Below are 22,333 nucleotides of genomic sequence, written 5' to 3'. Positions count from 1 at the left end.
GTTATCTGCCCGAGGGATATTTATAAATAAATAAATAAATAAATATTAGTCCATAAATATATAAACAAATAAATGAACTTTAATCCTAGATGCAGAAGGGGTCCTTTCCCTGCCGTTATATGTCAGAGATATTTAAAAGCCATTAAGGAAAAAAAAGAAAAGAAAAATTAACAATAGCAACAGCAACAAAAAAAAAGAAATCACTAAAATCCTGTATTTTTGCACAACCCCGTGTGCTGTTCCGGTGCTGCAGGGCGGCTGCTCAGCCCGTGTGTCTATTTTAAAAGCACGTTGCTTGATCTCTTGCCCTACTTTCCAGACTTGCCGTACTTTCTCAGTGAGCGACAGCAGCAGTGCTGGCCCGGCTATGGTTTTGTCCAGTGCTGGGTGGGGGCACGGCGTGGGCTGGGGGCACCGATGAGCTGCATTTTGCCCCAGCAGAGCACCCCAGCATTGAGAGGATGGAGGGCAGAAGGAGACCGGGCTGAGAAAGGGACAGCGCGTGGGTCTGCGGCGTTTGCTCACCACCATAGTGGTCCCTGAGCCAACCTCACTGAGCATCAGCGTGGAATTTTGGGACTGGAGGAGTCAGAGTACCCTCTCCAAGGCAACAATCTCTTCTTCCTCGCTGCCATTCCCTGCTCCATCCCCTCCATGGCCTCCTCAGAGGGGCTGCAGTACCGCGCGCTCTACGAATACCAGAAGGACCGGGACGAGGACCTGGCACTGAGCCCTGGGGACTTGCTGACTGTCAGCAGGGCTGCACTACTCTCTGCCCCCAACTACAAGGACGGAGACGAGCGCAGCCCCCAGGGCTGGCTGCACGGCCTCAACGAGCGCACCAAGGAACGCGGGCACTTCCCCGGCACCTATGTGGAATACTTGGGCCCCGTGTGCATCAGCACCACCAAGGCCAAGACACGACCACTGCCCCCGCCACCCGCCGGGACCCCTGTGCCCACTGGCCAGCCCTGGGGTGAGTGTGGGGATGTGGGAATCCTAGGATGAATCACAGAATGGCTTGGGTTAGAAGGGATCTCAAAGATTGTCTAGTTCCCACTCCTGCACACTATGATCCTCTTTTCCTGTGAGATGTGACAGAGGAGAAATCACTGCTGTGCAGGGCTGGGGGAGCAGAATGGGCACCTGCTGGTGAGGAGTCCCCTCCAAAATATGGTTCCAGACAGCAGCAGTGGGACTGCTCAGCCCTTGGGTTGATCAGGACATGGGTCTGGGGGTGCGCCCGCTAGGAGGGCCCAGATGGACCCCAATAAAATGCTGGGAGCTGCTTTTCTGCTTCTGGGAGCTGTCTGAAGCAGAGAGATGGGAGCAGGGATAGCATCTACGGCAGGTTTCCAGGCTCTGCTTTGCAGCTGTTCCCAGTTGTGTGGGATCCAGCCTGGGATCTGGGCACAGAGCATCCTCTGGTTGCTCCCATCCCTCCCCCTCACAGCAGTGCTGCCAGTGACGACATCCCCTGACAACAGCTGCCACCCTGCTGCCCATGGGCTTTGCCATGCAGTTCCTGCAGCTCTTTGCAAGCAGGGAGGCTGGGAGACACCTCCGTCTTTCCTTGCCAAAATGTGGGTGACCATCCACAGTTCATGCCCTGAATGCACCAAGGCAGCCACAGTCCTGCTGCTCCTGCGGCACCGGTAAGGAGGAGCGAGCAGCTGTGTGCAGCCATCCTGAATGGGCAAAACGGATCCGTGTCCCCTGCCCAGCTAAGCCCAGAGGCACACCAGCAGCCCTCTTCCCTGAGCTATTCAGAGGGCAGAGCCCTATCAAACTCAGTGCCGTAGAGCAGACATCTTGGGATCAACCCCGGTCACGGAGACCGTGTGGCTGTGGCCATCCATCACCGGCCTCTGGGTAATGAGAGCTGCCAGCCCACATGGAAACAGCAAGCAGGGGCTTGGCTGCATGTCGGGGAATCCAAAACAGCAGCTTCTGTCCCAAAAAATCACTGCCTCACATATGAAGCCCAGGTGGGGGTCTCCCACTGACCTCCCAGGCCCCAGCATGTCCTCAACCTCCACACAGACCCTCCCCACACTGCATGTATCAAGGCTTGGGCAAGTGGAAAATCAAATAAAATGAACAAAATAGGTAAAACCAAGATGATTTTGACCCACTACGAGCAGGGTTTGGGGCAGAGGTGCTGCCACCTATGGGCACGCTCTGTCCCTGTCCCCTCGGCCAGTGCCACTGCATGGGGATGTGAGCACTGTCACCTGGCACAGGGACACTGCGACAGGGTACATCTGTCTGCTGGACGATGAGTGGTTTTGAACTAAATGTTGGTTTGAATTAAAATGCTCTAGCTGTTGGGATTTTCCCTATAATGAAAACTTCCAAACTTTGGAGGTTTTTTTGGAAAAGAACAGCATCTGCTGAGCTGCAGGGCAAGCTGGGGACCCTGGGACCCCAAACAGGGTGACCTGGCTTTTCTCCAGCCAGAGGAAGGGTTCAGCTCACAAGGAAAGAAATGCATTTCCAAGCCATGCCCAGAGCCAGGGCTGGAACTACAGGAAGGAGTGGTCTTTTTAAAATTAAATAACTTCCTAAAAATGGCTTTGGTATGGAGCCAAGTGCTGTTTGCTGCATGGGGTCTTCCTAGGCGCTTGGAGGCTGTTTTGCTCTTGCCTGGTTGTCCCATGAACATCACCTCCCATGAGCATCATCTCCAGGACCTCTCAGTCATGTCATGAATGGAAGAGGGAACAAACACAGGGCCACACTGAACTCAGCTTTTGTGGGAAGCACAGCACCTTTATTTAATTAACTATTATTTTTTAATACAATTCCACTAAAACAGATCAGCTGGCTGCAGAAAACAGGCAGAGGAGCTCTTGAGACATCAGCTTCTCCAGATGTTGTATATTCCCCAGTAGTACTATGGTGATCTCAGAGGGCACGGCCAAGCCAGGGGCGACAGCAGCACCCTCTGTGCCATCACTGATATCCCATTGAGGCATTCCCTCTGGCAACCTCAGGTGCATAACCTGCACAGGTAGAGATGTTCATCAGAAGGCCTGATCCCAAACTAAGGAGCCTGGAGGGGAGAGAGATGGATGAATGGATGGGTGGTGGGTGGATGGATGGAGCATACACAAACAGACTGATGTAACCTCTTGGGAAATGTTAATTACATCATTGGTTGGAAGTGAGAGATTACTAAAAACAGAAAAGGAAGTAAAATGGACTATGAAGGTAGTTGTTATGGACTCACCTTCTCTCTGGGTGGTAATACTGTGAGATACTGTGTCAACACATGTGCAGATGGGGTTATGGTTCTTGTATTACCTAAGGACTCCATTTCTTGAATACTGATTGAGGAACAAAGCCTTAATGTTTAAAGCAGTCTCAGATATCTCCAAAGTTTCTGTACTGAGTACAAAAAGGCATTTAAATTCCCATTAAAGGATTATTGGGAGAACCAACAGGGAAAATAAATTTGGATGGAAGGAAGGAAAGAAAAAAGGATGGAAGGAAGAAAGGAATGAAAGAAGAAAGAAGAGAAGGAAGAAGGGAAGGAAGGAAGAAAGAAAGGGGGAGAGGAAAGGGGGAGGGAGGGAAGCAATGCACACAACAAACTGGCAATGGAGGAAGCACACTTCAAGCCCTTCTCCCCATCTCTCTCCAACAGGGCTCTTGGGGCAGGCAGAGCATGCTGAGCAGCCAGCCCTCCCTGAGCAGGCACTGCTGACCGTGGCCAGGCTCATCGAGGCACTCGAAAAGCAAGGTATGGGCAGCCAAGGGGCAGCCACCCACTCGTCCCATGGTCACTGGTGCTCCTGGAGCACTGCCAGAGCTGTCCCTCGCCCTGAGCATGCTGGTATCCATGCAGCATGCGCAGACTGAGGGATCCTGCAGTGTGGGTCCCTGCTTGCTTCTATCACAGGCATGTCAGAGGCAGGATTTGAGGTTCTAGGACTGATCCCTGTCTCCCTGCTGTTCTACAGGTCTCGACAGTGAGCTGCTCTACCGATCAGACCCTGCTGTGCTGGGTGACGCTGAGCTGAAGGAGGCTCTTCTGGCAGGTGAGTCCATGCTTGCATCCTTCCTTGTGTCCCTTGAGTGTTTGCCACCATCAGCATGGGCTGGGTTAGTCTCCAACCTTTTTATGGCCCTACGTATGGATCAGTAAGGCACTGCCCACACTGAGCCCCCCTGCACTCATCTGGTCCTGCTGGGGTGCTGCCCATACGGATGCAACAGTGGGGATGGGACAGACTGCAGGGCGCTGGCACACAGTGTCAGTGGCAGAAAGTAAAAGATTGTTGGTTTTGGCTAGAGCCCTTTACTAGAAGCTGGGTGGGTTTTTTTTTTCAGAAAAAAAAATATATGTTTTGCAAACTTCTGAGGCTTCTATTGGAGAAACAGCGTGTGAGTGCAATAGAGAAAAAGGAAGGAGGAAAATAAAGCTCCTATTTGAGGAGGTGGGAGACACGGGGTTTGCTGCTGGAAGTGGGGGGCACTGAGGCACCCCATGCCCTGCACCTGAGGGCGGCACTCAGGCTGCAGGCACAGCCCCGCAGTGCCCGAGCCGGCAGCAGCCGGACCGTGTTGCTGGGGAGAAGGGCTGTGATGAAATCTCTATATTAAGCAACATGACCTCATCGCTTCCCTGCTCTCTGCTCTCTGGCTGCAGAGTCCCTGCCGGGCGGGGGAACAGGCACTGTGTGCCCCCAGTGCTCCCCATAGGCTCCCACGGGGGGATGTGTGGGGGTCCCCCAGCTCATGGCTGGGGGGTGATGCTCAGCCCTGTGCAGAATGCAGACATCGCTCCCCCTGCATCCTCCTGCAGGGTTTTGTAGCGTTTGGGCTATAAAACATCAGTGATAGAAAAGAGGATTGGGAGTGGGCACAATCTGCATGTGAGAGTCACACTTGGCCCCGTTCTCCCTGTAGTCTCCATTCCCATGGCCAGGACCCCATCTCTGTTGGCAAAAGTCAAGGTCAATTTTGGGGAATGGGGAGAAATCAGATATGGGAACTGAATCCTGCCTCAGCTGGGGAGAAAAGCAGGTCTGGGGAAGAGGCATCGGGGTCCCAGTGAATGCCCTATTCATGCTGCTGTTTGGCAGATGGAGAGGAAAAACTTCTAGAAAACACAAGAAAAAGGAGAAGGGGCTGAAGTAGCTGGTTTTCAAACTCCCAGATCCTAACATGTCTGAGAAAATGAAGCATTCCCTACATTACAAGAGCATCTCACATTTTGATAGGGAGTGGGAGGCTCCTCTGGTTGTGTACCCATGGCCTCATGGCAGCCCTTATGCCTCCCCCAGAATGACTCCCATGGGGACTGGTGGTGGCTGCGGTTCTGGGGATGTGGACAGTGATGGGGATGGGGATGGAATGGGGATGGGATGGGTCAAAGCTGCAAGTGCAGGTGGGATGGGGGGGACAAGTGTCCCCCAGCCCCAGAGCTGCTCCATTACTCCAACACATTGAAATTTGGGATAGTGGAACTCATCCAGGTGCTGTCCCTGCTGCCACGGGAGCAGGGCAGCGTCCTGCAAGAGGGGGACATCTGAGCACTGCTAAGAGGATGACTTTAGTGCAGCTTTTAGATCAGAGCTGAACACCGGGACTGGAGTGATGCCACTGTTTGATGCCACTGCCCATTGGCATGAAACGTGCAAGCCCCTCCTGCTTTGATAGGTGATGTCCTCTCCCCCTGCACTGTCTCCAGGTATCAATCTGGAGCTGCCTTCTCCTCGTGACTGCGCTGAAGCAGCCACTTGGCAGGAGCTGCCGGGTGCCAGGGAGAATCCCGCAGCAGCAGAGTGGATTGGAGCCGCTGTCTCCAGGCGAGCGGTGCCGTGCGGTGCCATACTGCCATCCTCCCTCCTTTGATCTCCGGCCCCAGCGCAGCACAGTCTGCCTGGAGACACGCTCACGTGCCCAGGAATTAGGTCAGGGCTCGGTGGGGATTAGCGGTGGCGGTGGGCTCTGTGAGCTGCTGCTGGGCAGAATGCAGTGGGTCGGAGCAGGGTGCTCGCATCGCTCCCCAGCATCAGCGCACGATGGGGGCTGTGTCCCCCCATCCTCTTCTCAAAAGGATGGAGCCTCCAAGAACTCAGGTGTCCCCACGCCATGCTGTCAGCCCCATCACAATGACTTTACTCCATGCACCCCAATGCCTGCGGCTCTATTCTTCATTTGTACCTGTAAATAAATCCCGCAGCGGTCAGAGCCTGGGAGGATGCATGAGTTCATCTGTTATATTTGGTGGGGATGAAAGAAGGGTGAATTAGTGGCAGTGGCTGCCTGTGACTCATGCCTCACACCTTCCCCATCTTGGCTCCAGGGAGGGGTCCCAGCGCTCCAAACCGGGGTGTATGGTGGGGAAAATCCCAGCCAGGGCTGAAGGAGCTCAGGGCAGGGCTGTGCCGCAGTCACCAAGCTCAGGGTGACCGCAGGGCTGGCACAGGGACATGACAATAAGGCTGAGTCAAAGGCAGGGAAATTCCACAGGGAAATCCCCCAAATGGGATGCATATCTGGGAGGCTCGGAGAGCAGGTCCTTCAGCAGGCATGGATGGGAAGAAAGGTCCTGATTTAATCTTTATTCAGCACCGGATGTCAAAGTCTGGGGTACCACTATGCCATGGGGACCTCAGACCCAGAGGCATCACACTGCAGCTCAGCCCATGCGATTCCTTGCAGGTGCTGGGCACGTGGGATCCCTGAGCTGGCTGTGGGGTATGGGATGCAGCCATCACCTCTGCCCATGTGCATGGCACAAATGGGGCAGAACGGCTGCTTCCCAGGCTCCATTCAATCCTCTTGTTCCCAAAAACCCCCAGCCTTTTCTGGGCCATGCCAAGCATCCTCCTACTTTCCTTTTGCCGCAATTTAGGCACACACCATGGGGCTGTCTTACAGCTCACAGCTCCCTGCTGCAGCTGCCGGGAGATATCCTATCATTTCTCACCCAGCCTGACTCAGCCTCAGCCCCTGCCCCGGGGGGGCTTCCCTTGTTCTGCCTTGCAGGGTCTCAGCTCCCACAGGGAAGGGAGCCCCTAACCTTTCGCTCTCTCTGGGGTACCCCCATATGCATACCATGCTCTGTGCTTAGGGAATTGGTATGGGGCTGAGGAGGGCTTTTGGGGGCTTAGAGGGTGTTTTCCTGCTTTGTGGCACCGGATGGGGTCCCTCTGTCCTTGCACATGGGCTGGGGAGAGGACAGGGATCTCCAGGAAAGGGCTGGAACATCTGGAGAGCGTGGGGGACAGTGACTCATTCTGCAGCATCATTAGCTTCTTACGGGGTTATCATCTCCCTGTGATAGCAGAGCGGGGGCAGCTCCCTGCCCACTCTTCCCTTTAACCCTTCCCAGCTGTCAGCAAACATCCCATGGGGCACAGCTCCAAGCACCCCAAAGCCAGCACCAGGGAGGGGAGTTAGGGCAGGAGACATGCCCAGGATGATGGGGACACCAGGGTGGGGCCATTTCTATCTAAGCAACTGAGACTGCATGGAAGCACTCCCACCTGAAATTAATTGTTGACAGCAGGGTAACCCCCCTCCGGTCTCCCCATCGCAGCTCTCTCTGGGTGCAAGGATGTTTTCCACTCTTGCTTTGATATCGGCTGAGCCTTCCCTTTGAACACGCCCCTAAGTCTATGCCCAGTTATGAAAATGAGCTAATTAGGCCACAGCAGAGCTGCAGGCTAATTGCCTCGGGCAGTACCCATTGGCATCCCCTTCCCTGCACAGAACAGGCGGCGGCTGCTCTCCCCAATCTGCATGAGCATCATTTGATGGATCCCCAGTGAGACCTCCGTGGTGGGATGTGCCCAGCCAGGGCAGATGCAGGAGGGTTTCTGGCATGGAAACGATGTCTGAGAGCAAGCTCAAACCAACTGGAGGGGTGGAACAGGTTTGGGGTTTGGCTGTTGCTGCCCATTTTCTCATCACCTCCAAAGCTGGAGAGTTTCAGCGAAATGCAGGGGTTAGAGCATCTCATGGGACACTGGTGGCTGGTTGGGGGGCTCCAATTGTGCAGTTTGGTGATGGGAACGTGACAGATGAACTCTTCCCATGGGTACTTCTCCACTTCTCTCCATTTCTCCTCTCCCTGCTGGCATCCCGCACATCCCCATGCTCCTTTGACATGGGTCATAGTGGTACAGTGGCTTTTCTCGCAGCCACCCTGTCAGGCTCAAGGCTGGTTTGTGGCTAGCAGGGTGCTCACTCCTGAAGATGAGGTAGCGTCTCCAGCCTCTGGGTTAAAGGCTTTGCCCTGGGATTGTTCAATCTGTTTGCTTTCTGGTCACTGAGCCAAGAGCTGGGCACTGTAGTCCTGTTGGTAAGGGACTTGCCATGGATTGTGATCTTGGAGGAGCTGGACAGGGAGATGGGCACTATCCTGGTGGGGATGTTCTGGGGGAACTGCTCTCCAAGCACACAGCAAGAGGGTGGATGGGAAGAGAAGACCCAGCTCAGAGTGTCCAAATCCTGATGAAAGTTTGGGTGCTCCATGGCCTGCCCTTAAGAAATATGGTTTTCCACCATCTGGGGCTTACAGTCTCTATGGCCAGTTGAAGTGGTTGGAGGCTCAAAGCATTTTTTGCTAAAAAATGCTGTGGGTTTGGAGATGGAGCACCTCCCCGAACACTCTTGCTTTCAGTAAAGCTGCATTTGGGGATAAAAATGCAGAGAGAGGGGAAAGGAAGGGTGTTCAGGACATGGCAAACCTAATCCCTTGCTTCTAGACCACAGCCATGCAGGGCCTGAAACATCACCATCAAGACAATGCAAAGTCTGGTCCATTTTCTGATATTCTCCTTTAGAGGAGAGAAATTCAGTTTCTATAAATGCACTGTCTCAATTGGTCCCAAATAGCTTGGGACTTCCTCCCTACCCCCCTCCAACATTTCTTCGGCAAGGAAAATTTCAAAACCTTTATGTTTGGCTCCAGTTCGGATCAGAGCCAGATTTTGAAACTTCAACATCTTTGCCAAAGGGGATGCGTCCCCCCCCAGCAGCTGGCTGGGCTGGGACCTCCAAGACAAACGCATGAGGCAATGCCTCGACGGGCAGTTGAAGTAATGTCCCCTTGGCAAGCCTGGCCATGGGACTCCAATGGAGCACGGGACGTGTTTCCCAAGGGCTGACCCCATTTTGGGATGATCTCAGCCTTCCTCACATGCTTTGCCACAGTCATGGGATTGCGCAGCATTGCATCATTCCATACAATCACAGAATCATTATGCTTGGAAAAGACCTGTAAGGTCATCCAGTCCAACCACCAACCCATCCCCACCGTGCCCACACACAGACCCATAGAATCATAGAATCATTAAAAGTTGGAAGAGAACTCTACGATAATCAAGTCCAACCACTGATCCATCACAACCATTGGTGCCTGATGTCTGGAGTGGACCTGGACAGGGGCTCAGCCCACAGTATGGGTGCTGTCCCATGGTGGGAAACTCAGGGCTCCTGCTGGATCTCTTGCAGATGCCTCAGACGTGGACATGGAGGAATATGATGCCCAGACATTGGCAGAGACCCTGAAGTGGTACCTGCAGGAGCTGCCAGTCCCCCTTGTCCCTCCCACGCTCTGCACCGACCTGCTCTGTATGGCTCAAGGTAAGCAGAGCCAGGCTCTCCTCATGTTTTGTGTGGTGGAGCTTTGAGAAACCCCTAGCATTTTCTCTCCTCATTCTCTGGAAATACTGCACCAGGGGCACATCCTAAAGGTGGTCAGCTGGCAGCATCCCATGCTCCACATGGCAAATTTTGGGGAAGCAAAGGGAGAGCAGTAGGCACAGGATCCCCAAGAGAGAATAACCTAAGTTGTGGGGCCACATATCTATGACACTAATACAGGCCATGACTCGTGTGTCCCGAGTGGGGGAGGTGTTTGTGAGGGCAGAAGGGATCATGGGGACGGCTCTGCCTGAGTGAGGAAGTGAATGGATAGCACAGCCCCGTGCAGGAATGGTGCCAGCAGAAATATTGCTGGGCTGGGGTCACCTGGACACTGCCTTCCTATTCCCCTTTGGAGAGGAGAAATCAAAGGCTGCCTCCTTTCCAAGGATAAAGAAGCAATTAGGAAGCAATTAGCTGGGTTGCCTCGTTTAGCAACTTCAAAGGGAAGCACCTTGCCTCGGAGCCCAATCCTTCCCCTTGCAGTCCAGTCCTGCAAGGAGCAGAAGCAAAACCCCAGGGCTTTCAGAAAAGATACCAAAAAGCAAAAGTTCTGGGAGATGAGTCCTGAGCTCTCCAGGATCCAGCCCCAAAACATGACGAGTGGGAAGGTCCCTTCATCATGCAATATCTTGTATCCCTCATAGCAATGACAGGATGTCTTCCCTCTGCTGCAGAGACCCTGAGCGTGGAGGACTGTGGGCAGCGTGCCCTAGCCCTGTTGGCCCCCCCAGCCCTGCCACAGCTCCACATGCTGCTGCTGAGGGAGCTCATCCGGCATTTCAGCAACCTCTGCCAGGCTGCCTGCAAGAACCGGCTGTCAGCACAGCTGCTTGGGGAGCTCTTTGGGGAGCTGCTCCTCCGCCCTGCGTCCTCCAGGTGAGACCCCTCGGCCATCCATGTCCCACAGCTGTTGCGGATGCTGTATGGAAATGTGTGGGTTGGGAGGCAATTTCTTAGAATCATTAAGGTTGGAAAAGACCACTAATATCACCCAGCCCAACCCACCCCATCATGCACACTCAGTGCCACATCTCCATGGCTCCTGAACGCCTCTGGGGATAGTGATCCCACCACCTCCGTAAGCACTCTGTGCCAAAACTGTGCTTTCAGAGAATGAATTTTTCCTAAAATCCAATCTGAACTTCCCCTAGTGCAACTTGAGTCCATTATCTCTCCACGTGTCACTTCTTACATGATTTGGGGTGGTCAACTCAGGGATCTTTGGGGACACCAAGCTGCTGCCATCCTCACGCTCACCCCATTGTCCTCGCAGCACTGAGGCAAACCCTGAGCTCTGCACAAGGATCATCGAGTCACTCATCATAGCTAGCGAGGCGGCCGAGGTGCCAGGAGCCCCCGGTAAGTGATACCTGGATGAGGGGACAGAACTGGTGGCACTGCCTGGGGACAGTCTCGCATGGTTCCATCCTCTGCGGGTATGGTGCAAGGAAGGGGCTCAGTGTGCTGCTTGTCTGGTTGTGGTTTGGAGCTTCTCCTTTGGTGGTTTAAGCCCCAGCCCTCGTCTGGCCATGTCCCAGTGCTCTGACTGTCCTGCCTAGTGACACTTTGTGCCCATCTTTGCCGGACCGCAGCAGGTGCTGCCGGTACTGGCACAGCATGGATGGATGCAGTAGGGAAGAAGAGTGCTGGTGGCCCAAACTGCAGACCCTGAAGACCACAGAGGTCCATCCCTGTGGGATCCCTATCCCCACACCAAGCCACCCAGGAGCTGCAGCTGCTTCCAGCCTTCCTGCTTTGTAATATATCTGGTCCCTGTCATCGCCTCAGGTCCCTGCAGGGTGGCCAGGCCAGGCAGGATTACGGCTTCTAATATTGCTCATAAATCAGCCCTTCAGACTTGTCAGCTGATCTCTTCCCTGCTGATCCAGATGTTGGACAGCTGTGTCTGTCCCTGCTCTCTGCGCAGTGGTGACGTCTCCATTGCTGTCCTCATACCCTGAGGCAGCACTGGTCATCCCTACCCTGCACTGAGCAGGGGGTGGCTGAGATTCAATGGATCCCCATCCCCTTTTTGGGTCCACTGGGGTCACATCACCATGAGCCAGGACAGCCGTGTCTCCGCACTGCGTGCCACCGGACAGGTCCTGCTGCTCTCCATATCCAAAAGGAGGAGGTCATTACCCAACTGTCATCACATTAGGATGTTGGGAAGCTTAATTAAATGCCTGCAAAGCACTTTGGGAAGCTGCGGTGCTATATATAAAGTGCAAAGAATTATTATTAGGCAGGGGACACATGCCTTGGCCCAGGCCCTGGCCTCTCCCCCACGTCCCGGCACCGATATTATTTTGGGGTGCATGTGGAGCCGCCGCTTTCTAATTCTTGCTGTCAAATAGCTATAAATACCCAGCAATAACATGGCAGTGTGTGAAAACAGCCCGGGAATAGGAGCCGGGAGCTGACACAGAGGAAACCGCGCTGTGACCTCATCCTGACTCAGGCGTAAATATACCTGGTGGCAGCGGGGCACGGGGCCCCACGGGTATGGGGATAGTGGCAGTGAGGTCACTAGTGGGGTGGGTGACCCTGGGGGCTCCACCAGTGCACGGGCTGGGGCTGCATCCAGAGCTCCCCACTGTGCCCTCCAGCATGTCCCCAAAGCCACACCCGGTGCAGGGTCATGGGGATGTTTTGGGGTCTGGGGGGCACACAGAGCCTGCTGCAGGACCCCTAGCCCTGGGGCTGGTTCCCAGTCTGGATGAGGGGGAGGGAAGGCAAAGGGAAGCAGTGATGTAAATACCAGCTCAGCTGAAGGAAGATGACTTCATCTCCTTTTCCTCTCCTGCTGCTATTTATAGGCACTTTAATTTACTCCCCTTTGCTTTATTATCTCTCCAGCAAGCCGTTAGCCCTCAGACAGCAGGATGCCTTTACTCACCATGCAGCAAAGGCTTGTGAAAAAAAAAACAACAACTAAACACACATACACACACACAAATATATATATATATATAAATCCACAGACATAGAAAAGCCAAGCATTGGGGCAGGAGACAGAGCACTGGAGACAGGAGCACTGCCATTCCTTGCCCCAAGCTGGGGAGAAAATGTGACCTCTTCAGCTCCTTTGTGAGAAAAAGCGGGGATGAGGTGTCCCCATTCCAGAGCAGGGTTTTGGCAGAGTGCAGCCTGGGTAGTTTCCAAGTCCAGGTCCTGCTTGGGGCTGTACTGCTGGCAGGGGACAGAGCCAGCTGTCCCAGTGTGCGGCGGTCACCCCTGCGTCACTGTCTGTGTGCCATTCTTGCTGCTGCGATGTGCTCCTCGGTGTGCCAGGAAGGGGAGAGGTGCAGTGAGCAGGAAAAGGATTGGAGTTATAAATAATGTGGGGGCATCTCCTGCTGCCCCCGAGAGTGTGACGGAATGGTGGCAGGGCAGCATGTGGATGGCAGCGGGGACGCTTTCCTTTCAGGCGATATTTTGGGATGCAGCCATAAGCAGCCAGCACTTGGCTTGGGAAATCAGCCCCAGAGTGCCTGTGAGACAGCCAAAAGGAAGGGGGTGAGCCTTCTCCTGGCCAGAGCATCTGTAGGCTGCATTGCCCCTCTACTGCCCCTTCCCATATTTCATCCCTTGGGGTTGGCAGTGGAGAGCCCTTGAGCAGTGGAGGGTGTTAAAAAATGGGGGAAACTCATCTGAAAACTGCATGGAGTGGGCAAATGGAGGCAAGCGGTCCCCTGTGCAGATGTCTGGTTGTGGCTCCCCTCATCTGAAGATAATACAGTGCAAACAAATTAACGCTGGGGAGGGGGGAAAAAAGAGAGCAAGAGCCTAGCTAGCAACGTGAGAGAGGGAGAGCAGCTAAAAATAACAGATCCCCCAGGGCGCGGGGAGAAACACGACAAGGATGCACACTTGCAATCCCAGAAGGAGCCTCTCGCCTCTCCAGCTGCTCTGGCCCAAGTGAAGATGAGGCAGCGAGAAGAGGAGAAAGCTTCCGGGTTGGCCGAGCCTAAGAGATGGCCAAACCTATGGGATGGCTGAGCCCAGGGAATGGCCAAGCCATGCACTGGGAGCAGTGCCTCCCACTAGTGCTGGGGATGAAGCAAGGGATTTCTGCTCACTACCCTGAGAAGCTGAGCTGGGGGAAGACGTCAGTGCTGTCGTTTTGGTGGCTGAACTGAGTTGAGGTCTCTGCTAGCACTCCCTCTCCTCCATCTCTGATCAGATTATCATGCTGCTCCCAGTATCCTCACAATGCGGATCCCTAAGGATGCAGCAGAGGATGGGGTATCCCAAGCACGCAGGATACCCTTGGCTGGGAGGCGTGCCTGACCCACTTGCTGCATTCTTCAGTCAGATGCCAGTGGGAGACCCCAGTGGTGCTGCCTTCACAGCTAATTTTAGCCCGTGTTTAATTAATGATGGAGCGTGGAGGGTAGCAGCAAAACGGTGAGCCCAGCCTGCTGTTAGAGGCATAGGGGTAATGTGCAGGGACGTGGTGTGCGACAGCAGGACCAGCTACCAGCGGAAGCATCTCTCCACTCGGATTGAAGCCCTTTTCCTCCTCAGCCATGTGGCCAGGGCTGATAAGGGGCTAGGGAAACCCACAGTATTGTGCTGCCAAACAATAATCACGGGGAGGAATCACGGCAGGGAGGAAGCAGGGGGCCGGGGTGAGGACTGAGCCCTTCCATGTGTTTTCCGGAAATAATTCCCCACTTTCTGTCCAATGTTTTGGGATGGCTCCAGCAAGTATCACCCTTCTGGTTTGGGGCTGAGCCCAGTGCGATCCTGGTGGTGTCAGGGGGGTGGCAGTGGCTGGTGGCTGCTGATGACACGGTTATTCTCCAGGCCTGCCCGGCTTTAAAATCTATTAACGTCACTTGGCCGATCGAGCCGGGAGCTGCAGAGGCAGCTGAAATGCTGGGGCACAGATCAGATCAGAGCAGGATTTCAATTACAGTAATCAAAGGTGACACAGATAAGGAACCTCTGCTCTATGAAACCACGACAGCTGTCCTCTGGCTCAAACCAGTGCGCATTGAGAGCGGCTCCATCAAAATCACTGAAGTGGTACTCGGGTAAAATTGGATTGCGAATCCATTTTTATCTGGCATGGTGGAAAACACTTTCCCTGTGCTCCCTGGGGAAGAAAAGCAGCTTCCTAGGGGGGAACAGACATGGCAGAGTGGACATTGCCCCACATCCCTGCAGTGCTCGCAGTGCTCCTAGGACAGCTGATGCTGGAGATAACCAGAGGCTCGGGTGCATTGAGCTTGGTAGTCTCTAGAATCACAGAATGGGTTGGGTTGAAAGGGAAGTTAAAGCCCCCAGAGTTCCAAATCCTGCCATAAGCAGCCCATCCAGCCTGGCCTTGGGCATCTCCAGGGATGGGGCATTCACAGCTCTCTGGGCAGCTGTGCCAGCCTTGATCTGCTAGAAGTTAACTAGAAACAAAGTTTGGAGCATTCTAGATCTTGGTAAAAGCTGAAGTCATAGTTTAGGGCATTGCAGAACATCCAAACCGCCCTGATGGCTTTTTGGTCCAGCAGCCCAAAGGTCCTCAGTGTTGGCTGCTCATCTTCTGCTCTCTTGGCCAATTTCTTTCATTTGAAGAAACACTGGGAGTTCTGCAGTGGTGGGAGTTTTGATAATGCCCCACCTGGCCAACATCACTCTGTGTTCCGGGATCAGCCATAACCATCCGTCCTCTGTGCATTTATCAGCACAGCTCCATTCCACCGCCTCCACCAGCTGTTGCCATAGAAGCATTAAACTGAAACATCTGGAGTGTCTCAGCATGAGAAACCCAAGTGTTCTGGGGTCCGGAACAGCATGGATGATCCAAGACAAATTCCCAAGCCATCAGGCTCAACCTGAGCCTGCTCTTTCCAGCCAGAAGCCTATCCAAGTGGCTTCATCCCTTCTGCTAGTGGAGCATCCAGCTCTGACTTTTCCCTTTCAGAAAGAAATAGAAAAACCCCCATGTGTGCAACACATCCCTCCCTAGAGCTGAAGGGTCCCTTAATTTCAAGAAGGGTGGATGCAGAATAAGGGGTTTTGCCATCCGGATTCCTTCTGGGTACCTCCTGCTCACCCATGGCCCCACAGTGCTGCCTTTCGGCAATTAATCTGGGCATGCTTTACATTAATGAGTCTCCCCACTTTAAATTATAAATGGCCCTCGGCATGTGTGCACACAAACGCACGTGTGTGCGTGGAGAATCCTTTAAGGCCATCATTAGCCGTAATTAGCGGGATCTGTCACTCATCTTTGGCAGTTAACGATGAAGCCCTGAGTCACAGGGATCCGGCGGCGGATAAAATAAACACGATTTCAAACAGTTTGAAAATAACAAGCCCTTATTAATCAGACAAGCCCCAAAGGGGAGTGCTTGGAAAAGCAGCAGCATCTCTGCCATCTCCACAAGCGGAGCTGGAGGGCTCTGATATTCCATCCTGCTCCATCTCTAAAATACGGGTTTGGGATGTGCTAAGGCTTGATGACTTTGAGCAGGCAAAATCCATCCAAAGAGTGCTCCTGCACAGGTCTTCTTTGGGTGAAGGGCTTGGGATCTGGCCCTGGATGCATTATAAGGGTACACAGGAGGCAACAGGAGCATTCCCAGGGTCCCACAGCATGGAGCAGAGCAGGATCTGGGGACAGGGTTGGCATGAAGGATGATTCCTACAGAGCAAGGGGAGCTGGGGAGATTTTGGCTGTCACAGCTGCAGCTAAATCACAGCAAATAGGAGGGGAATGGGACACACGAGGCTGGATTATATTACAAAGGAGCAGTCCATCATGGGGTATTTAAAATAATCCGCTTAGATGCACAGTAGCAGATTTGGAGTGCTAAGGGAATTGAAGGCGCTGTGGCTTTGCAAGGCTGGATCAGATCTGGTGAAGATGCCACTTAGGACAGCACATCCTGTCCTGCTTTGCTGCCACAGGGGGCAGGCACATGGCCCCGCAGCCCCACAAGGCAGCCCACCAGGACGTGTCCAAGGTGACACTGGTGATGGTGGGATGGGTGACGATATCCCATGACATTTTCCTGGGATGCACAAAGGATTTGGTCCATCCATGGATGATGCTGAGCCCCACACATTCAGCAGCGTGGGAATGCCCAGAGGAGAACGGTACCTGTGCTGCTGGGGGATGCCAACCTCATCCATGGGCACCTGTGACTCTGCTGGGGTTGGGGATGCCCAGAGATGGGTGTCAGGGGGCTACATGGGATTGTTGGTACTTCTCCCTGATTAATGGGGAAATGGGGAAACAGATGATAATGCTTTTCCCCAATGTGGGCATGCAAGTTGCATTAGCATACCTAGGGATGGACCACTGATGCTAAGAGCTGGTAGGTTCTCAGTTGGCATGCAGCACCCCAGCAGATTTGTAGGCTCTGAGCATCCCTGCATTTCTCCTCCAAGACAAGCTGAAAGCTCAGCCCCAAGAAGAACCATTTCCCAAAAGAGTATCTTTTCAACAGCAGATTTCCATCCTGGGCTCACAGTCCCACACCTCTAGACTGATCTCAGGGCTTCAAGCCATGAAGACAGACCCTGCAGCACCCGTCTGTCACTTATGATGCCTCAGCCATCATATTGCCTGTCCCTTTGGGCCAAGCACCATGCCCACACAATCCATGGCCACGTCTGATTAGGCTATGGGACCACCTGCTCCTCTCTTTGCCCTTCTCTTGCACCCTCTGTCCCCTCATCACCCCTGCGCTGTGCTCCTGTGCTGCACTCCTCTGGGTTTAACCACTGTCCCCAGCTCCCCTCAGTATTAATCCAGGGGAGGATTAAGGTTAACAAGCTCCTGGAGCCACCTAGCCCTCGTGCCTGCACAGGCAGACTGATGTGTCCTGGCCCCAGAGAGGGCACGGTGCCCTGAGCATTCCTGCAAGCCCAGGAGATAGGGATGGGGTTGGGGATGGGGATAGTGTTCAGGCTAGGGGTGAGATTGGGGGTGAGGGTGAGGATGGAGACAGAGGGGCCTTGGGCTCTCCCCCACTTCTTCTCATCCTTTGGTCTCTAGATAGGTCTGGACTCATGACAGCTAGTTTGAATGCATGGAAAATATCTTAATCCCAGTAAATCCATGATCCTCATGGTGCTGCCCACCAGAGCCCACTACTCCAGACTTAAGACCCAGGGGTACACAACCTGTGGAGATAGGGAGAACAGGATACCGAGGATGCTACTGCCATGGGGCAGGATGGTCCAAGCAGAGCTTCCTCCCTCTTGTGTCCACCTACTGCTAACCCTGTTGGGAACAGGGCTTTTAGAGAGAGCAGAGGTGAAATGTTTCTATATAGTCATGTATTCTGCTATTTCAAGGTGGGATTCCTATGTGTTTCACACCCATCGTAGCCCCTGATCCTCTCACGCACTGTCTCACTGATCGGGGGCTATGGATATGGCTACTCCCTGGCATGTGGGGTGGCAGAGTGCCCTGTTCCTCTCACCAGCCCAATTCCATATCACCAGGAGTTGCCTTCACCTGCCCTGACCCACGAGCCATAATCCCCCTCCTGCTGCACCCGCAGGATGCAGATGAGTTATCTCAGCAGCTGGTCCTGGCTGGGTGAGCTGAGGCCAGCGCAGGGCTGGTGGCTGATGGCTGCAGGACAAGGGATGAGGAGTGGGAACAGCCTCTGCTGAGGAAGCAGGGTGACTGAGCTCCCACCTGCACCAGTCCCAGGCTGCCAGCACTAACCCCATCCCATAGAGAAGGGGGTACTGGATGGAGGGAACACAAACAGCACCCAAACTGAGGAGGAAGGAGAGGAAGAGAGGCTCTGCCCCATCTCTGGGGTCTATAAATAGGTCAAAGGAACCAAAAAATGCTGTCCGAAGTTGTGTCTCCTATATTTGTAAGAAGCAAAGAAGATGCTGGGATAGGGGCTGAGCTGAGCTTTTAACCAGGCAGATTACACTTAGCAGGAGCATTTACCTCTGCCTCTAATCCGCCTCCACAAAGACTTGCTAACTCCTTCCCGTATTTAACTGGAAGGCTTGAACTCTTCGTGCTGTCTATGCTCCCTGAGCACCCAATGCCCTCTCGGGGGACTCCTATAGGAGTGGGCACTTCCCTCATTTTTCCCATGCTTTTGCTCTAGGTTCATGGGTGAACACTTCAGTGATGCTGAAGATGAATGGCTATTTGTTGTCAGCATAGCCATAGGCTGTTGCTGCTGGCTTGTCACTCTGGTGCATTTTCCATACAGCTCAGGTGGTGCCAGATGGGATGACCAGCACCTGGCCTCTGGATTGGTGAGGTCCTCAAAGCCCTAAAATAAGTGGGTCAGGGCTGGAGGCACAAATCCAACCCTGCTCCTAGGAAGGGGCTTGACACAGCTTTGCCACTGCATGCTTTGACAGGCCTTTCTCAAAATGCAGGGTTAGACAGTGACCTGCAAAAGTCCAGGACAGGGGTTAGCCATGGGTCACCCCCAGAGTGTGTCTGCCACAAGGCACTGAGGTCCTCTCATCTGGACTTTGCTGAGCAAAAATCACTGCTGCTCTCAACTAAACAGCAAGAGAAGAGCTCTGGCTGTTTGGCAAGCGAAGGCGGTCTTATGTTCAGCTGGATTTCTGTAGGAACAGAAAACATTCGCAGCCGGCGTGGGACAGCGGGGGCAGCAAGGGGCTGCTGCCAGGGACAAGCATGGGGGCTGGCAGGGAGGTGGGAGCCCAGCACGATGCAAAGCAGGCAGTAATTCTGTGCCAGGTCTGCAGGCTGGGATAGGAAGGAAGCATGAGCCGAGGCAGCAGAGCCAGGGCTGAGACGTCTGGCTTCTGGGAAGCAGTAGCTATGGGAAATGTGGGCTGCCCTATCCAAGGGAGTTATGAATACTTATCCTATGGGATTGCTGCCGTGTTTGGTTGAAGTGAAGGGCTCCCTGTGTGTGGGGCTGAACAGGGATGCTCACAGGCAGCTCTAAGTCCCTCCGGTCCAAATTCTTGGCCAATCACAAGCTCAGGTTGCTCTGTGCTATCCCCACATCCTCATCCCCATCTCCATTCACCATCTCGTTCATCACAACAATGAATGGAGTCGTCTGGGCAGTTCCCTTCTCCCATTGTTGCTTCCATAGGTTGCAATCTCCATCAGAAGGACTGGGGGGATTTCTTTCTTGGATGAATGTGAGATCAATGCCTTGCTGAGGTGTCACCCAAGCTACCTTTTAAGGGCAGCAGTGGGAGGTAGGCGAGGAACACGCCTGCTCCATCCCTTTTCCTGGATGGGTAACCCAAGCACTTGGAAATGCCAAGAGCTCACTCAAAAAAGTGTTCCTCTGAGCCCTTGGGATCATATTTTGCATTTATTTGTCCCTTATCAAAAGGATTTTCTCCCCATCCTACTGTTAACTGGAAAGCACTGAGAGTCTCATGTCATCAGTGCACATGAATCTTGGGGCTGCAGACACCGATGAGACACCAACAGCCTTCCCACCCCCAGAGCATCACACCGCAGCAGTCCAGGCTGACAGTGATGTGGAAGTTTCCATTCCCACCAACCCTTCATTCAGGCACTCATAACTCTGTCTAATATGTTTTTGTTTTCCTCTCTCCTTTGGGGATAGAATTTTTCTGGCTTTGTGCAGAAATGTCTCTGAAGTACTTTGGGAGTGGAAACCTCCCATTATACTGTTGAAAAATAATATTAATCTTCCCCCTCCTTTTATGAAGAGCTTTCTCTCAAATGGCTGGGGACTGAAGGTAGCACTTGATGAGGAAACAGCCCTTGCTGAAGGGATATTCCCCATCCCTGGAGCTGCTCAAGGATAGGCTGGATGGGGCTTTGGGCAGCTGACCTGGTGGGACATGTCCCTGCCCATGGTAGTTGGGGTTGGAACTGGGTGGGCTTTAAGGTCCTTTCCAACACAAGACATGTTGGGGCCATCCATCAGTATTTGTTTCTTTACTTTATCCCACCTAGCCTCCAAGAAATTAGAATCACAGAATCACTGAGGCTAGAAAAGTCTTCAGAGATCACCCAGTCCAACCCCACCCCACCATGCCCACTGACCGCATTCCTCAGTGCCACAACCCCATGCTTCTCGATCACCTCCAGGGATGGTGACCTCACCACTGGTGGATATCGGTGTCCCAGTCTCTTGGTGCCCAATGAAGGCATCGCATCCATGCAGTGCTTTATAAGCTCTGACCCTACATAGGGCTGTTTGTTTTATTTCCCCACTCGGCATTCAGAGGCCGTTCTTCCTTGCACTTATTTACTGCTAACCAGAGAAAGCCAGGGAGAACGATCTCCAAAGCAAACAGAGCCATGTTTCCATTTGGGAAAAGTGACAAGGAAAGTGCACGGAGCAAGGAGCAGCACACGATGGATTGCATGCGTGTAACTGCGAGGAGAGCAGCAGCCAACGCGCCGCCTGCGCTGAATTCCTGGCCTGGATGGATGGCCAGATGGATGGCTTCTCACACCCCCGGGAGTCCCTGTTCTGGGTCTATCCAACAGCAGCGAGAGGTGCTGTGCTGTGCCACCTCCAAACCTGGGGACCCTCAGGTCCCAGGAGTGGCAGCAGTACAGGGACATCTCTGTGTCCCCAGCTTTGCTGCTGCATTCTTCTCTCCAATGCTCGTGCTGTGATTAAACTATGAGCCGTTCTGTTTATTAAAAGAAAGAGTTATGGCAGGAAGGGATTGGGATTATTTCTCTCCTCCATGAATAAAGTTCTACAGTTCCTCTTAAAATCAGACCTGAGGAATTTACAGAGTGGTTATTGTACATTCCTTGCAAAAAAAAAAAAAATCCGAGCGAGCAGTGCCAGTGCATTAAAGTAATGAATAAAGGAAGTGAAAAATATTTAAAATTCCTATACAGTGTTACATTTCAAAAATGTCCTGGTTGCAGAACTGGGGGAAGGTGGCTCTTTTCTCCCTAATTTCTCTGAACTTGTTACAAGTCTCCTTCCATTTTGCTCACCATTTCCAGACAAGGCCCTGGCACGGTGACAGAGATGCGAAGTGCACAAAGGGACCGAAGTGTGGTCTGATCATTCTGTAACTGGAGCTGCCCAAGGCAAAACTTTTTTTTCAAGCCAGTGTAAATGGGGATGGCTGAAACCCTCCACAATCAGTCTGCCAGGGTTCTCCTGTAACGGATTGCTCCGTTTAACTCTGTCGCTGGTGAAATGACGAGAGGAATTAGTGTAGGGAGAGATACAAGGTGAATGGCAGCTTCATGGCCCCACAGACTCGGGAGTACCATAGCCCAGGGTGTGGGCAGCCCTGCCCTTCCGCAAAAGACCCCAAACGCTGGCAGTGTGCGGGGAGAAAAGTGCCCACTGTAGGGCCGGGGGGCCTGGAGCACCATGCACAGCTGCGGGCTGGCACTGGGATGGGGACGATCCAAGTGTCCAAGTTGCGATCCTTTTTGAACAGGATTTGCATTCTGCTTTGGTGCTGCAGAGGTTTGGTTTATGTAAGAGCTGTGTGTTAGCGTCAGTGTTCTGGGGGAGCCGGGTGGGAGCACTGTCCTGCAGAAGGGATGCTTGAGGTGGATATGAGCGCGTGAGCGTGTGCTGCTCCGGAGATGTTCGGACACTTCCACTGCTCTGAAATCTGGCAGCAATGATGCCCTGAGGCTAGAGATGTACCTTTCGCTTTTCCCATGAAATTCCACTCTGGTTTGGCTGAGTTATTAAAAAAAAAAAAAAAAAAGTTT

At 53.3% G+C, this 22,333-nt stretch overlaps 1 protein-coding gene across 1 annotated transcript; it reads left to right on the top strand.

Moving 5' to 3' along the window:
- Positions 1-324: 324 nt before the first annotated feature.
- LOC104912464 (phosphatidylinositol 3-kinase regulatory subunit alpha-like) lies at positions 325-22,318 on the top strand. The gene is made up of 7 exons (XM_010716170.3): positions 325-976; positions 3,650-3,745; positions 3,966-4,043; positions 9,475-9,606; positions 10,344-10,545; positions 10,943-11,028; positions 20,894-22,318. The coding sequence occupies exons 1-7, from the start codon at positions 655-657 to the stop codon at positions 20,953-20,955; spliced, it is 978 nt and encodes a 325-aa protein (XP_010714472.1). The 5' UTR covers positions 325-654; the 3' UTR covers positions 20,956-22,318.
- The last annotated feature ends 15 nt before the right edge of the window (positions 22,319-22,333 follow it).

This window comes from Meleagris gallopavo, chromosome 10 (assembly GCF_000146605.3).
Source record: "Meleagris gallopavo isolate NT-WF06-2002-E0010 breed Aviagen turkey brand Nicholas breeding stock chromosome 10, Turkey_5.1, whole genome shotgun sequence".
NCBI classification, from domain to species: domain Eukaryota; kingdom Metazoa; phylum Chordata; class Aves; order Galliformes; family Phasianidae; genus Meleagris; species Meleagris gallopavo.
The sequence above is the reverse complement of the archived record's forward strand: the minus strand, read 5'-3'. Positions and strand labels throughout refer to the sequence as shown.

What these genes read in the sequence shown, in the direction of transcription:
- LOC104912464 (XM_010716170.3), top strand. Translation starts at nt 655, where the DNA reads ATGGCCTCCTCAGAGGGGCTGCAGTACCGCGCGCTCTACGAATACCAG. An exon ending in GAAGGAGGCTCTTCTGGCAG is followed by an intron (nt 4,044 to 9,474) that starts GTGAGTCCATGC and finishes GATCTCTTGCAG; the next exon opens with ATGCCTCAGACGTGGACATG. An exon ending in CGAGGTGCCAGGAGCCCCCG is followed by an intron (nt 11,029 to 20,893) that starts GTAAGTGATACC and finishes ACTGCTAACCAG; the next exon opens with AGAAAGCCAGGGAGAACGAT.